The sequence below is a fragment of the Centroberyx affinis genome, unplaced genomic scaffold (genome assembly GCF_046629955.1).
Source record: "Centroberyx affinis isolate AG114_WGS23_722 - 3 ecotype Tasmania unplaced genomic scaffold, CSIRO-AGI_Caff_v1 ptg003302l_1, whole genome shotgun sequence".
In the NCBI taxonomy this organism is placed as follows: Eukaryota; Metazoa; Chordata; class Actinopteri; order Beryciformes; family Berycidae; genus Centroberyx; species Centroberyx affinis.
In genome coordinates, this window is record NW_027281310.1 from 103,499 (window position 1) to 120,489 (window position 16,991).

Genomic DNA, 16,991 nt, shown 5'->3' on the forward strand with positions numbered 1-16,991 from the left:
AAAACACTTAACTCTTAAATAAGCAGGAATTCATAAAAGTACACAGTAATGAGTAAAGTACTCAGATTACATTTCTGTAATCATCCCAGATTACAGAAACAGAGACTAAAAATGTACAAACACTGTCCTTAATTTATAACTGAACACACACACACACACACACACATAACTGAGTATGTAAGGTAAATTAAAATCAGTTAGAATGACTTAGGCATCATACTCACTCCCCAGTAAATACAATCTGATCAAACTAGATCTGATAGTGACAAAATAAACTTTGGTCTGTTCTCCCTGTCTGTCTGTCCTTCTGTGTCTGTTGTGCTTTCTACATCTGTCTGTCTTTTGTGTCTCAAAGCTCAGAGTGCATACTACCTGGTCAAACCAGAGGAATACAAGACTTTTCTGTTATGTGATTTGGGAGAAATTGGAAACCAAATGTATGTTATTTTGTGCTATATAGACCAATTTCTGTTCTAACCCTAACCCTTCTATGTGGCCAATATTATCAAAATCAAATCAAATCAAACTTCATTTCTAATGCACCTTTCATACAGCAAGCTGTAACACAAGGTGCCTTACATGGGGTAAAAACAAGTAAAACGAGTAAAAACAATACAACACATTGATACAATAAAATGAGACAAAAGATGAATCAAATACAAATCATAAAAATGCACAGCTAAAAAGGTATGTTTTCACATTACGTTTGAAGGAGTTGATAGATTGATGCCCTCAGATCCTCCGGCAGACTGTTCCAGAGGCAAGGACAGACGACACTGAAAGCTGCCTCTCCATAAATCCTGGTCCTCGCCGGAGGGACAGCTAAAAGGCCAGTGCCAGAGGACCTGAGGGGTCTACATGGTTCATAACTGGTGAACATGTCTGCCATATAGTCAGGTGCAAGGCCATTTAGCAACTTAAAAACTAATAGAAGAATTTTAAAATCAATTCTAAAACTGACGGGTAACCAACGAAGGGACTTTCAGACTGGTGTAATATGTGCTCTCCTCCTGGTCTTTGTCAGCACCCAAGCTGCTGCATTTTGAATTAATTGTAAAGAGTTTTTGGGGAGACCAGAGAGGACAGCATTACAGTAGTTAGTAGTTCAACCTGCTGGTGATAAAAATTTCAGCATCTTTTTGATTTAAAAATGGTCTAACTTTAGCTATATTACGCAGATGGTAAAAGGCCGTCTTTGTTTCCTTTTCAATGTGAGATTTAAAACAAGGATCTGAATCTAAAATGACACCAAGATTTTTAACCTCAGCTTTAGTCCGTGAAACCATACAGCCCATATGTGATAGTAGGAGCTCTCTACTTTGCTTGCGTCCAATGATTAAAATTTCAGTTTTTTCTTCATTAAGTTTAAGAAAATTCATATTCATCCAGTCATCAATGGTAGCGAGACAGGCAGTCAATGAGAGGAGGGCGTCTGGGTCAGTTGGCTCCACAGACACATAAAAGTGAAAATTTACCCCATATTCGCGAATGACATAGCCTAAAGGTAACATATATCAAGAGAAAAAGAGAGGCCCAAGAATGCTTCTCTGAGGAATTCCAAAATCAGTGCTTAAGTTGTCAGAGAATTCATCATTTAACAATACAGCAAAATGTCTGCCACACAAGTATGAACGAAACCAATTGATTACATTGCCAGATAAATCAACCCACTCTTCAAGCCGATGAATCAAGATTTTTTGATCAGTCATGTCGAAGGCGGCACTTAAGTCTAACAGAATGAGGATTGCTACTTTACCTGCATCAACGCCATCATTGGTCAATCGTTCCATGATCTTGTTTTCCGTGAGGTATTCATTTACTTGATTATAGACTACTTTCTCAAGCACTTTGCCTAGAAAGGATATGTTGGAGATGGGGTGGTAATTATTAAGGACACTGCTATCCAGTTTTGGCTTTAACTATTCAGTCCCACCAGGATTTCGCAGAGTTTTTTGTGATTATTGTTGAATTGGCCATTTCATGCGGAAAAGTTGCGTCAATTTTGCAAAACTGCAAGCTCTTGCGAATATTGCGTAGATTTCTTGAATTTGCGTTAATTATTGCGATCACAAAATCGCAATTTCCTGGAGGGACTGAGTATTGCAGATTTAAAAGCATTTGGAAAAACACCAGATAATAAGGAGCAGTTTAAAATGTGAAGTGTGGGGGAAGAAAAACTAACAAAACTATCCTTGAAGAGTCGAGGGGTCAAGTAAACAAGTATGATGCCGCTTCTCCATCTGAGATCTGAGTTTACATTAGTTTTGCGTTTTAGCCAGCTTTATTGTCTGACTTTTTATCCTGCCATAGATTCAACACGTTCTGTCTGGACTCATTTTCCACCCGATCACTACTTTGACGGATTTGGTGGTTACATACCTGCATGCGCAAGCCTGCTACACCAGCTAATGTAGCAACTACACCGGCTCCCGCTCCAGGCAAAGTGTTTGGACTCTGCTGCCTCACCCGCCCCATCCGAGCACAGCCCGACTGCTCCGTCTCGACTTTGCTGTGGGTCCCGACTCTGGACTGCTTAACCTCCGTCTCACTGGCTGCCACTTTCCTGCCGCCGCTGCTGCCGTTGCTGTTGGAGACTCTCTCGACAGTTTGCACTACTGGATCTTCCCATCTCTGCCCAGCGCCACCACTGCTACTGAGAGCTTTATCCCGGACAGCCCTCAGCTGCCCCGGTGCGGTTAGCCCTTGCTGGCTGGGACCGCTGCCTCTCCAGTTAGCTGGTCAGCTAGCAGCCTCTTCAGCTGTCCCTGCTACGGTTAGCCCACCCTGGCTGGGACTTTAGCTACCCTCCACAGCACACGCTCCCCAGCCTTAAACCGGCTCTTCTGGATCCTTCCGTCTCTGCTCAGTGCTGTCTACTACTGAGATTTCTTTCCCGGACAGCCTTCCAGCCATCCGTCCATGTGGTCGCAGCTCCAGTCCGTCATCACAACAAACAACATGTGCACTTTGCCTGCCTACGAACATTGGTCAAAGCAAACCAGCCCACTCAGAAACAATCACATCTCAAATTTGCACTTTTCAACACCCGATCCCTAAATAACAAGGGCCTCATCCTCAGTGAATTTATTATGGACAAGAAACTTGACTTTCTCTGCCTCACTGAAACCTGGCAAAAACCCTTGGAATACTTCTCTCTCAACCAGACTGCACTCGTTGGATACACCTACATGGAAAAACCACGCCAGGACGGGAGTGGTGGCGGAATAGCCACACTGCATCGACAAACCATCAAAACCACTGCAATATCCATCCCCACCGCCTCCTCATTTGAACACCTTGCTTTTAAACTGTCTGGTCCTAAACCTCTGGTCACTGCTGTCATTTATCGACCCCCCCACAAGCCAAATCCTGCATTTCCTTCTGACTGTCTGAATTTCTAACTCAGCTCTGTGCCATTTCACCATCTGTTCTGCTACTAGGCGACTTCAACATCCATGTCGACTCCACAGACTGCAAACCACAACGGAACTCCAGGACATTCTACACTATTTCAGTATCACCCAACACATAGATTTCCCCACCCACAGGAAAGGACACACACTGGACCTGGTCTGTACCCAATCTAGCTTTCAGGGGGGCAACACTGTCAATAGATATTCTGAGGTTTTCATAAAATGTATCCACAACTTTGTCGAGGGAGCAGCCAGTAGCAGGGGGAGGCACAGAGCTCATCAGGGCAGAACATTTCTTAGTTGCCTCGCAGCAAGAAAAAATACACACGAGTGATCAGAGAAGGAGACATCAAGGATGGATGGGATTACAATATCAATGCCTTTAGAAAGAACCAGATCAAGTGAGTGGCCTAATGTGTGTTGGTGCACTTACATGTTGAATTAAATCAAGACTCTGTACAAGGGTTATGAACTCTATTGCTTTTTTGTCTGATTCATCATCTATATGAAGGTTAAAATCTCCACATAATAGAAGTCAGTCATACTTAATTAGAATAAGCCATAAGAAATCAGAAAACTCAGTTAAAAACTCAGTAGTAATACACATACTACCTACTGAACAGTAGTAATACACAAGTATAGAGATCTTAAAGCTTGTGTGAGGGTGAATGATTATTTAACTGGGTGGTGCTCAACACCATCAGGGGTTAAGCAGGGGGATGCTTTGTCTCCGACACTATTCCCAATCTATATCAATGATTTGGTTGAAACAATTAAAGATTTGAGATGTGGAGTGAGATTTGATGAAGAGAAGGTTAGTGCCCTTTTGTATGCAGATGATATTGTTTTATTGGTCGAGACAGAAGAGGATTTACAAAAAATGCTGTCCAGTGCCTATGACTGGTGCAGGAAATGGAGACTCACCATAAATGGTAAGAAAACGGAAGTAATGCATTTTAGAAATCCAGTAGAAGATATTAGTAATTTTCAATTCCATTTCGGTGGAAAGAAATTGAATTATACAACATGCTATAAATATCTTGGATTCTATCTTCATGAGCATATGAATTTTATAAAGGGCACTGATGTTCTTTCTGAGTCAGCTAGTAGAGCTTTAGGAGGAGTGATTGGTAAAACCAAAGAGCTGAGAGATATTGGGTTTTCCACCTATACCAAACTGTATCAAGCATGTGTTTGTCCAGTGTTGGACTATGCTTCTGGGGTTTGGGGGACATTTCTTGGAGTACACACATTTGCACCAACCCATGCCATTACTGGGGATATGGGGTGGGAAACGTGAATTACGTTGGAAGGCAGGTATGATCCGGTTATGGAACAGACTGTTAAACATGGAGGAGAGCAGGTTAGCCAGGAGAATATTTGAGTGGGATTTACAGATGATAGGTCCTTGGGCAAGAGGAATTCATAACGTATTATTTAATGTAGGATGTGAAGAACTTTATGTTTAAAAAGTAAAATTAGATATTCATTTAATTAAAGAACATTTTTTTGTCAACTGAAAGAGAAATGGGCTGTAGAGATTTAGTTGGCTTTTTGAAAATGAAACATTTTTAGAGGCTGATTATATAGAGAAGGCATGGGAAATGCGGAAAAAGGCATTGTATAAATGAAATGAGTAATTTATTTTGTATTGCCTTCTTCTGTGTATAATCATATGCTTTATCCACATAAAACAATATTATGGAAGTTGTAACTTGCGTAGTTATGGGTTTGTGCTGGGGGGGGGGGCTCCCTCTCCATCTGAGCCTTGTCCTATATGGCAATTGTTTTTGTTTGCAAAACACTATGTCATGTAATGTCATGTGGGATGGGCCATTCATTTGGCATGACATTAAAAAATAAAATTTCATTCATTCATTCATTCATTCATTCATTCATTCATTCATTCATTCATCCATTCATTCATTCATACTACCTACTGAACGGTGGTAATACACATACTACCTACTGGCCAATATTCTACCTACTAGATAGAATACAGTAGGAGTACCCATACTACCTATTAATTAGTAAGTATTAGAAATACACGTACAACCTACCAAATAATATGCACTCATGTCCTTGTCTTTAGATCCTTGTCTTTACATCCCATGTCTTGTCTTCATGTCTTGTCTTCATGTCTTGTCTTCATGTCTTGTTTTCACGTCTTGTCTTCATGTTTTGTCTTCATGTCTTGTTTTCACGTCTTGTCTTCATGTCTTGTTTTCATGTCTTGTCTTCATGTCTTGTTTTCATGTCTTGTCTTCATGTCTTGTTTTCATGTCTTGTCTTCACGTCTTGTCTTCATGTTTTGTTTTCACGTCTTTGTCTTCATGTCTTGTCTTCATGTCTTGTCTTCATGTCTTGTTTTCACGTCTTTGTCTTTATGTCTTTGTCTTTACGTATTTGTCTTTATGTCCTTGTATTTATGTCTATGTCTATTTCCATGAAACAATGGCGCACAGTGCAAAGTGCAGTCATAGGAGAACGGCACGAGCGCACAGGGCATGGCGACTGATTTTTGGTAATTGGGCAGAGGCGTGCGGTGCAGTTGGAAACGGAGTGGGATTAGGAGGAAAACTTTATCAACAGGTGTGGTAGGGGCTGGCTTCAGTCATGACCAATCAAATCACCTCTTCCTTCCTTTTAAAAGCAGTGCGCACTGCACCACAGCACTCCGACAATTTTGTGATTATGTGAAAATTCTGGAGCAGTTCTGCCACAAAAGCTTCTCCCGACAGGAATCCAATGTCCTTGGGTTAGGGTTAGCCAGACTGTGATGTCTATAGAACATAGTAAGTAAGTAAGTAAGTAAGTAACACTTTATTTATATGGTACTTTTCAAAACAAGAGTTACAAACTGCTTTACAACAGGAAATAAAATGAGAGGCAGGTTAAAAAACAAACAACAAACAAACAAATAAATAAAATGAGGCAAGAGACAACCAGAATTAAAACAGATAAATGAAAAAGGGCAAAAAAAACAAAAAACGCACAGGACATAAAGTGAGTCTATAGGAACATGAAAGTAAAATGATAAAACCCAGTAAAATGAACATTAATAAAATGCCTGTTTAAATAAATGGGTTTTAAGAAGTGATTTAAAAAGGGAAACTGAATCTGCCAGTGTAACACATAGAGGGAGGCGATTCCATAGGGTTGGAGCTAAAACTGAAAAGGCACGGTCACCTCTTGTTTTAAGTTTGGAAGTAAGAGCCCTTGGTCTGAGGACCTTGCTGTGGTGTGTTGCTTCAACAATTCCGAAAGATAGGTAGGAGCCAGGCCTCACAAAGCTTTAAATGTCTATAGAACATAGGTTAGGGTTAGCCAGACTGTGATGTCTATAGAACATAGGTTAGGGTTAGCCAGACTGTGATGTCTATAGAACATAGGTTAGGGTTAGCCAGACTAATGTCTATAGAACATAGGTTAGGGTTAGCCAGACTAATGTCTATAGAACATGGCTCCACCTCCACAGTCTCCACTCCATGCGTCATGGCGTACACTGACAGTTGGATGACAACCATTCACACCAGTCATGTGTATATAGTTAGAATGATAAATGTATCTTATTTTTTCCTGCTTGACAGATTTATTTCAAATTCTCCATGTGTGGCTATGACTAGGACTAACACACAGAATATTAGAGAAGACCATTTACCATTTAAACATGGTCACATTGTATCAATTATTGTCCACTTACACCTCACTTCATATTACAGGTCCGGTACCATGTAAATACATATGAATTACTATTGAATTGTAGAAAATAGACCCACTTCATATTACAGGTCTGGTAGGCGTACTGTGTAAATATATATGAACGCAAATATGTTGTTGTTTAATTATTTTTTGTTAGTGAATAGTTCATACGTTGTTAGTAATTAACAGTACAATAACTAAATAGTAAGTTATAGTCCAGTTAGACAATAACATAATTTAAGATCAAATATCGCAGCCACGTTACTGTGTAATACATTTTTTAACATCTAATTAGGAATAGTTCAGATGTCATCAGCTGTAAAACAAAGGGTTACCATAGAGTCCTATGTCTTTCCATCCTTGTCTTCATGTCCTTGTCGTTATATTCTTGTCTTTGTCCTTGTCTTTACATCTATGTCTTTTTTATTTATTTTTATTTAACCTTTATTTACCCAGGGTAGGTTGGCTCTTTTCCAGCAACACCCGGCTCCACATTCACAATTAAAAACACATAGTTTCAAAAGCTTAAACAATACAAATATATATATATACATATAGATAGATAGATAGATAGATAGATAGATAGATACAAACACCAAAGTCAAGAGAGAAAAAATAATAATGATAATAACAATAAAACTGCTCTGATGAAGGCTCCATGATGAAATGCGTTAGCCTGATGATGCCAACAATAAAAAAAAATGGTAAACTGAGACCGAATCTTGCTGTGTTCTGGATTTTTGGAGTGCCGCTATCCCATGTTCCTCATGGTTCTCAACAATTAAAATGTTTGCAATCTTCATTAGATTAGTTTCCATAGACTTTCCAACAGCCTGAAAGTGAGCAGCAGAGTGTTGTGAAGCTTCAGCGCCCTCTGCAGGCTGGTCCAGGTAGACGAGCAGAGAGCAGAAAAGCTTCTGACCCAGTTCAGTTTGGAGCTTTAAAAAGTCAGAAGTGCTGCTGTCTGTCCTCAGACCGCAAGTTCTACCTGCTGCCGCATTTAGGACACATGCAGCAAGACGGACAGAAAGGGAGTTTTCCTAAATATCCTTCTAGATGAAGACAGACCAGCCTGAGAGAGAAGACCAACCAGCCTTGGAGTGTGATATACAGGGTTAGTTAGAGGGTGAGATTAAGCTCAGAGCTCCATGCTGCACAGTATCAGCATGTGAAGACAGTGAGCTGAGGCAGTCATGTATAGCAGATCACTATAAGATCACTATAACCAGCAGATCACTATAACCAGCAGATCACTATAACCAGCAGCATACAAGAAGCCTCCACCAATCGACACCTGACATCCAAAGAAAAACAGGATTTGTTCCTGAAATAAAACCCAACTTTTGGACCAGATGCTGTATGCTGTTTAAAGGAGAGCTGATCATCAGCTGAAATCCCTCAGTGTTTGTAGGTGGTGACAAGCTTAACTACTTTACCTTTTAAAATGTCAGTACTCCTGTCTTGTTTTTATGTCCTTGTTGTTGTCCTGTTGTTGTTATCCTGATGCTGCTGGGAGCATGATGATCAGACAGACACATTTTCCAGGAAATGGAAACTTTGTCAACAATTCTTACCAAAATAATTTATTTTTCCATGATGGTTTTGTAACTTTTAGCCTACTGCGCTGATAAAACACTGGAGGGAAACAGTAGATTCGCACAAGAAGTGTTTTTATGTAACATCCAGGCACTATGTTAGTAGACGCTAACACTAATGCTAACTACTGTGGCTGCGTTAGCATCCTACCGATATATTAGCCTGTTAGCTTTTGTGAGTATTATTCTACAGCGGCAGACATAGCGTTTTATCCCAAGCATCAGCAAGCAGCTTACAGTATTGTGAATGTTTCTGTGTCCAAACAGTTTGACCCCAGCAGCCTGCAGTGTCAGGAGAGTTTGTTGAGCACAGTTCCTAATTCTGCTGACAGGACAAGTTATCACAGAGCTTTAAATATGTGAGAGTTATGTGCTGATTGCTGGTCCGTGGCATGGTAGCTCTGCACTACACAGGTAGACAGATACTCATGTTGAACTGTGGTCCACCCCCAGATGCCGTGGGCGTGTGGCGATGCAACTATGATGGAGATGATCGAGAAGAAGAGAGTTCTCTGTCGAGAGATCAAGGCACGGCAGCGGCCGGAGAAGAACCTGTGCAAACAGGACAGCATGCCGATCCTGCCGAGCTGGAAGAAGAAGCAGCCTCCGCCCTACGCCGCCCAGACCACTGCTGTGTTCTGGGACACGGCCATATGAACCACACACACACACACACACACACACACACACACACACATTCTCTGCCTAAACTACTGCTGTGTTCTGGGACACGGCCATATGAACCACACACACACACACACACACAAATACACACACACACATACACACATATACAAACATACAAGAACAACACATACACATGAACAACACATACACACACACACACATATGTGATATATATTTTCCACATAAACATAAACATATATACATGTGTGTATACTCATGTATATATGTATTTCTGGAGTATAAATACAGACATACAGACAGACATATACTGTAAATACACATACACACAGACCAATACATGCATGCACACACACACAAACGCCACATGCCATCACATCTACATTCCCTGCAGTTGCGCTGAAAATTCAGCTGCTGTCCAATCAGATTGAAGGGAGGCGTGGCCATACTGGTGTAGCAAATCAAATCTGTCAGAGAGCTTGAGCTTTCTATTGTCTTTGTACTTGTTATTTTTCTATTTGAATCATGAAAGAATTGTCCGGTTAGAACTAGAACTTTTCTAAAGTCCTGACCGTCGTGTAGCAGAGAGCTGTAAACTTTCTAAATCTTGTTTTGGTCGTTGCTATGACACTCATCTGTGTGGAAAAAAAGTATGTTGAGCCAAGTCAGTGAGTCACCATGGTTTTTATATAAAAAAAATTTGAATCTAATCTAAAAATAATTTTATTATTGTGATAAAAAGAGCACTATTTTAAATGGAGTATAGTCTGGCATGTTGTTTGTCAGGTTGACCACATCCACTGCCCCATAGGCAACTAATTGGGCAACTATAAACAGGGCCCACCCAAGGAGTGGGCAACTACTCGTGTCAAGGGGGGAGTGGGCAACTACTCGTGTCAAGTAGTTGCTGATGCAACTACTTGTTGTTGCCCTTAGTGTTGCCCAATGTCAAAGAGAGTTGTTGATCGGACTGAATGGAGGCAGAGGTTAGGTTTAGATTTAGTTGGGTTAGGGTCAGTTGGGTTAGGGTCAGTTGGGTTAGTGTCAGTTGGGTTAGGGTCAGTTGGGTTAGGGTCAGTTGGGTTAGTGTCAGTTGGGTTAGTGTCAGTTGGGTTAGGGTCAGTTGGGTTACGGTCAGTTGAGCAACAGGAAAACTCGCATTGCTTAGAAACCCACTCATACAACCTTATAGATCCCCTAAAAACCCACTGATCAGTTTTAGGCATTTTGTCACATAGCAGCCAATTCAGTGTCAGGCTCCAACCCCATCATAACATCTACATAAATACACTTTACATACACAGCTCCCACATATACACCTCAATGCTAAGGCTGCATACTATATGTGGCCACTGTATCCTACAGACTGCTTTGCTGGTTAACCAACAATTTCATATATTTATTTTTTAGTTCAAGGTTCAAGGTTCTTTATTGTCATAAGCATAATAAAACGAAAAGTCAAAAGTTCAAAAGGCTTATAGCGTGGGGGTAGAAGCTGTCCCTGAACCTGCTGGTTCGGGTCCAGATGCTTCTGTACCATTTGCCAGACGGTAACAGTTCAAACAGTTTGTGGCTATGGTCTTTAATAATGTTCAGGGCGTCTTCCTACATCTCCAGGTGTAGAGGTCCTCCTTCCTGCACCTCCCTTTTCTTTTCTTTTTTTAACCACCCTCTGTAGAGTCTTACACTCCAGGGCGGTGCAGACAGTGATGCAACAAGTCAGGATACTCTCGATGGAGCATCTGTAGAAGTTACAGAGTATCTTGCCTTGTGGGCATTAATCCTTTTTAGAGACTTGCACACATCTGCACCAGACAGTTCCAGTGGGCAGAACTGTGGTCTGATAGTATTTCCGCAGCAGGAGGACTGACCTCAAAGCTGCATAGAACGCATTCAGTTAATCTGGGAGAGGTGCAGATGGTTCAGCAGTCCAGTTAGTCTTCCCTTTGTAGTCTGTGATGGTTTCCAGTCCGCTCCACATGTCCCTGGTGTTGGAGCCATGGTAGTGTGACTCCGGTTTGTCTCTGTATTGTCCCTTCGCCTGCGTGATAGCCTTCCTCAGCTCGTACCGGGCCTTTCTATACTCATCCAAATCCTCCACGCTGTGAGCAGCAGATCGTGCTTTGATCTGAGCACGAACGTCACTGTTCGGTTTCTGATTTGGGAATGTCCGTATAGTCGACCTCGGTACCACGTCATTGATGCACTTTCTGATGTATCCGGTGGATGACTAGGGTTTGGATTTAGGTCGGGGCAGTGGATGACCAGGCCACTGGTAGGAAGATATCTGTTTCACTAGATGACTGCAATGGTTTGATTTGTCAATGTGTTTGAATGAGAAGTGAGCTTGAATTGGAATAATTAGCACAATGTCAAAATAGAAATGGACTGCATTTATATAAATAGACTGCATTTATATAGCGCTTTTATCCAAACGCGCTTAATTCACCCATTCACACACATTCATACACCGATGGCGACAAGCTACCACGCAGGGTGCTGGCGCAACCATCGGGAGCAATTTGGGGTTCAGTATCTTGCCCAAGGACACTTCGACATGCGGACTGGAGAAGCCGGGGATCGAACCACCGACCTTATGATTAGTGGACGACCCGCTCTACCTCCTGAGCCACAGCCGCCCCGAAAATAGAAGTAGAAGAAGTTTTCTCGGTAAACTGAAGCAATCTCGGGCAAAGCAGTGGAGTATCATGGCAGTCTGTGTGATGGAATCTAAACCAATATGAATTATGATGCCACAAGGAGATTTGAGTCTTTTACAAACATGTACACACACACACACACAAAAACACAAAAACATACATACTTAAATGTAAAACATACTTTGTCATGTATACAGTGCTTTACAATAGTATTCACAACCCTTGATTTTTGGCACATTTTGTTGTACTCTTGTTATTTCAAAATGCATTTATTCAGGATTTTCAGTCTGAGTTCTATGCAAAGCACTCTGCTGTAACAAAGACAAAACAAAACTTAAGAAATGTATGTGAATGTATAAAATTAAAATAACAGAGAAGGCAAAGTATTCAACTCTTGTGCTAAATTGCCACACTAGCAAAAATTTGGAGCAAAAATTTGTTCAACATTTTTCATCATTTGTTACACAAACATCAGTTAGATTTTATGTTGTGATTTTGAGATACAAAAAAGCACAAAACTAATACTAGGTGCTGGACAGAGAAACAGTCAATTATAACAAGATAGAGTCTGCACACTAGACATTGCTCCAATGGTATTTAAACCACATGTAACATTTCGAGCGTAAGCTCTTCTTCCAACATGAGTGCATACAGAGACACACCTGACAAATACCTCTCAGAGGGGGTCAGCTGACAGGTCACCTGATCCTGGGTAGATAGAGAATTAAAGTGAAATACATGTAAAGAACCCAAATAGTGCAAACATAATATACAAAAAATATAAATGACAAAAAACAAACAAAACAAAAAACATGAAAAGTTACCCGACAAATCCAACAATAATAAATATTGGTATAATCTGCACCACTTGGATATAACATGACTAGAACACCAGGTGAGTAAAACTGTCATAATGTCGTGGCATATTTAAGTGGAAAAATATTTTGAGGCGCCTTTGCTAATCCAAAAATTGGTATACATAGGAAGGCATCAGAATTAGCCCCCAAAGGGCTAAAGCCCCGTGTCACCAAAGACCTGAGGAAGATGTTCTTTCATTATTGTGCTTTCAGCACTTACCCATTGGAGCCATTTCTAGTGGTTATGAGCAATGTTTTCCTTCAGAAAAAAAGTATTTGTCTTGCTTGCTAACAAAACTGAGAGCAGCTCCTTTCACTACATCTTAATGAAGATTTTAGGATGGACTCTCCATCAGAATACTTAAGCACAATACGGGATATATGGCTCATTTTTTGAATTTGAATACTTACAGTATGCAAAATAGATGTTTCTTTAAGAGAGTTATGAGTGCTTTGCATAGAACTCAGACAAAACATCCCAAATAAATGCATTTTTACATAACTTGATTGTCAAGTGGTCTTAATACTTTTGCAAGACACGGTATATAATCTTATGTCATTTTTATGAGCAGTCTCATTTTAATTACCTATGGTTGTTAAGCTGTAATTCAGTCAACAGTGTTGAGAGACTGAGCTGTGGGCAGAACAAAATTCAGCTCTACTTCAAGCTTGAAGATCACTCACTAATAGACACTACACTTCCCATCAGCCCCCTGGAAACTGCTGCAGGAACAAAGAGCAACTTTCCCTCAGCTTACTGGAGAGAGGACTCACACACACACACACACACACACACACACACACAGATAACTGTACTTCATGGCGTTATGTTTCCCAACCCGATCCTCAACTACTTCCTTCCTGCAAGTTTTTGTTCCATCTTTAGTCTTGCACACCTGATCCAGTTAAGGGCTGCACACTTTCAAACACACTAACCCTAACCTAGCCAAGTTGGATCAGGTCTGCAAGAGTACAGCTGGAACCAAAACTTGCAGGACATGAGGTACTTCAGTACTGGACTGTGGTACTCTGCACTAGAGGATACGTGTTGGTGTGGTCGATGGTTGCCTTGGAGACCTGGGCTCACTGTGACCCAAGATGCTGAGGGATGAGGAACCCTAACCAAACACAGCAAAACATGCTAATGATTATGGATCAAGCTTTTGGGAAAAATCATGAATACACACTTGGCCTCATTCACAAAACCTCTGAAATTCCTCTTACTTTTGTTCAGAAAAGTGCCTAATGATGCTGTCAATGCTGCAACAGCAGACACACACTAACAAATTAAAATGAGATGGTTTGACTTAAATTTAGAATCTAAAAAGTGTATAATTTGAAATAGGTGCAGTTTATTATCTGCAGGTGGAGGGCCAGTCGCTGTCAAAAGGATTTGGGGAATAATAGAAGAGACTGTCAGGTGTCCAGTCAGCAGAGCTGGACACTGATTTAATTCAAGCAGATGTTAATCTCAGACTTTAGGCTTTATAATAATGTTGCTGATTTTGACTGTAACTCTTGACAGGAGCTTTCTGCCTGCAGTTTCCAAGCACATCCAGCAACACTACACTCTGTGGCAGAGCGAGCGCACGCATGACGAGAATTATATGACGAGTCCTTTCATGTGCACATGATGATGATGGTGTTTGGCAGACCAGTAATTACTTGGAGTCTGTTCTACTGCAGAATATGGGAATTTGATACATTATGGTGGCAGCCTAATGACTCCGTCCACCTCTCCCTCTGGACCGTCACAAGAGCGGACAGCACCTGGACATATGGAGGGTCCAGATGGGACCTTTTTGGTCTCCTGCTCAGTTGCTGCTCCAGTCTAACGTGCATCATGGGTAATTGATTACTCTCAGATCATGATCCCTAAAGATGCACTCTTTCCTCGAGGCTGCTGCAGCACATGCACCATTGTCGGGTTTGGCTGCATACTGGGTCGTTATATCATAATTAATAATTTTGATCAGTCAGCTAAATGTTTTTCCAAGTGAGCAGAATTGCATATTATGGCTATGAATTTATTATTATCAGTAAACTATTAGGCTTACAAATACATTAATAAACGTTGTTGTTAATGAGGTCTGTAACTACTTAAAGTTACTCTGCATAAAGTTTGTTTTTTGGTAGGTCGTTATTGTAATAGAGAATGTGATCTCAATAACCTACCTGGTAAAATAAAGGAAATATATAAAGAAAGAAAGAAAGAAAATAACTTTATAAGTAGAAATCTCTTCAGTGTATCTGCCCTCATGCATGCTTCCAAACACATAGATATTGGATTGTAGCAAAGAAAACATTCAGGTAAGAAAAAAAGTAATGAATGCCGACATGTTTGTGGGAACGTTACTTTAATCTGATCGTACGCACGTTTCGTCAGTGAGGCCAACTGAGTTTTCATCTCACAGACATTTGCCGACTTCCAAACTACAAACATTCCTACATTCCTACAAACTCCTCCTCCTTCATATATTGTTTGCTGTGACTCTAGAGGGGGTCAAAGTTCACAATCAGAAATAATATGTAGGACAAATATACCTTGAATAGATCTGGTCATATAGTCACTTTCTGACATGATTCCTAACCCAAATCCTTTTTTCTAAAATGATTCCTTTGCCTTAAAGACCAAAGCTGGTGTTTGTGAAAGTCTTTACCTCAGATTGGGAGTTTTATAGAGGTTAAATGAATAGATAGATTTTATGGAGGACAGATAGAGACAGAGGTAGAAAGAGATTTTATAGAAAACAGATGAATAGAGGAGTGATAAATACATGAAATATAACAAATGCTATATATGTCACAGATTTTCAGAAACTGTATGTATGACCCAGACAAAAAGAAACAGAAATGATATGCAAAGGAACAGATTTTACTAAAACAGAGCTTAAAGGTCAGGCAGCACAGACGCCAAATAAAGTCAAATTGTGAATTTCTACATGATTTATGTCTGAGTTTTGTCAAAAAAGAGATTATTTAGCACACGCTGTATGTGTTTGTAGAGATAAAATAGCTAGAGGGAACACACACAAACCTCTTTCATACATTTCCATCCATTCAAGGTAAATTGTTGTGGTAGCATTGTGTGAAGAATCATAAACATTATCATAAACTAACCCGAACCCAACCAGATGATGTCATACTACCATTCCTTCTAGTCACCGTCTCTGGATCAAGTGAAACCAGTCTAGAATCCCTGCGCTGCCACACAGACGGTTTGGTCAAATAAATAATGATATACTATGATATAATATAATAATATATGATATAATGCTCCACTGGGGAGTTCAGACATGCAACAGAAAAAAATCTGTGTTCTGTACGTTTTCCACATGATGACTTACTGTACACAGGAACTTTCTGTCATGATTGTCTAGTTTTCACCTTTACCTGCCCAGAAAAGGCAGGCATTGGATCTAGGGATGTGTATATATCTTCTATTTGTGAATACTGTATGTTTGCACTGTGGGAGCAGAAGACATAAGAGTGGTGTGCCAGTTATTGTCTTTTATTGCACTGAGAGTGTTTGAGTCTATTTTTGTTGAATCTGTCGGGGGAGAAAAAGTTTATTGTACCGTTGTTTTCCTTGGACAACTTTATGGGATATGATGAGAGAAATAAATCTGTTTTTGCATTTATTTGTGTCATTTGTCTTGAGCTGTTTGTAGGTAATGAGCAACTGTAAGCTGTCGCTCAGAAACACAAGAGATTACACACGCACACACACACACACACACACACACACACACAGGCTCTCTCCCACTCCCAGCATAAGCATTACAATGCTTCTGCTCCATAGTGTTCAGAGTGCTAACACTAACCATGTAATTATAAACAGAGACAGAATATGTGCACATTTGCAATAATCATTAGTGGTCACTTCAACTTTAAGTAGACTATAAAAATACCATGGATCATGTTTCCATAAAAAATAAAAATGGATATGACCATATAGTGGCTTATTTGAAATTTGTTATGTTACACATTTTACAGTAATGTAGACCCATCATAATTTTCACAACTATGGAACAGGGAAGTCATTTATACAGTGGGCCATAATTAACCAGCTGACGGTGTCAGATTGCAGTCATTTGCAGAGCCTCATTATACGGCTAA

At 40.4% G+C, this 16,991-nt stretch overlaps 1 protein-coding gene across 1 annotated transcript in view; it reads left to right on the forward strand.

Annotated features, from left to right (window-relative positions):
- nyap2a (neuronal tyrosine-phosphorylated phosphoinositide-3-kinase adaptor 2a) overlaps nt 1-9,367 on the forward strand; it is a 57,836-nt gene extending 48,469 nt beyond the window's left edge. Inside the window, 2 exon segments of the mRNA XM_071538579.1 lie at nt 3,595-3,614; nt 9,158-9,367. Coding sequence (XP_071394680.1) covers nt 3,595-3,614; nt 9,158-9,367 — 230 coding nt within the window.
- The last annotated feature ends 7,624 nt before the right edge of the window (nt 9,368-16,991 follow it).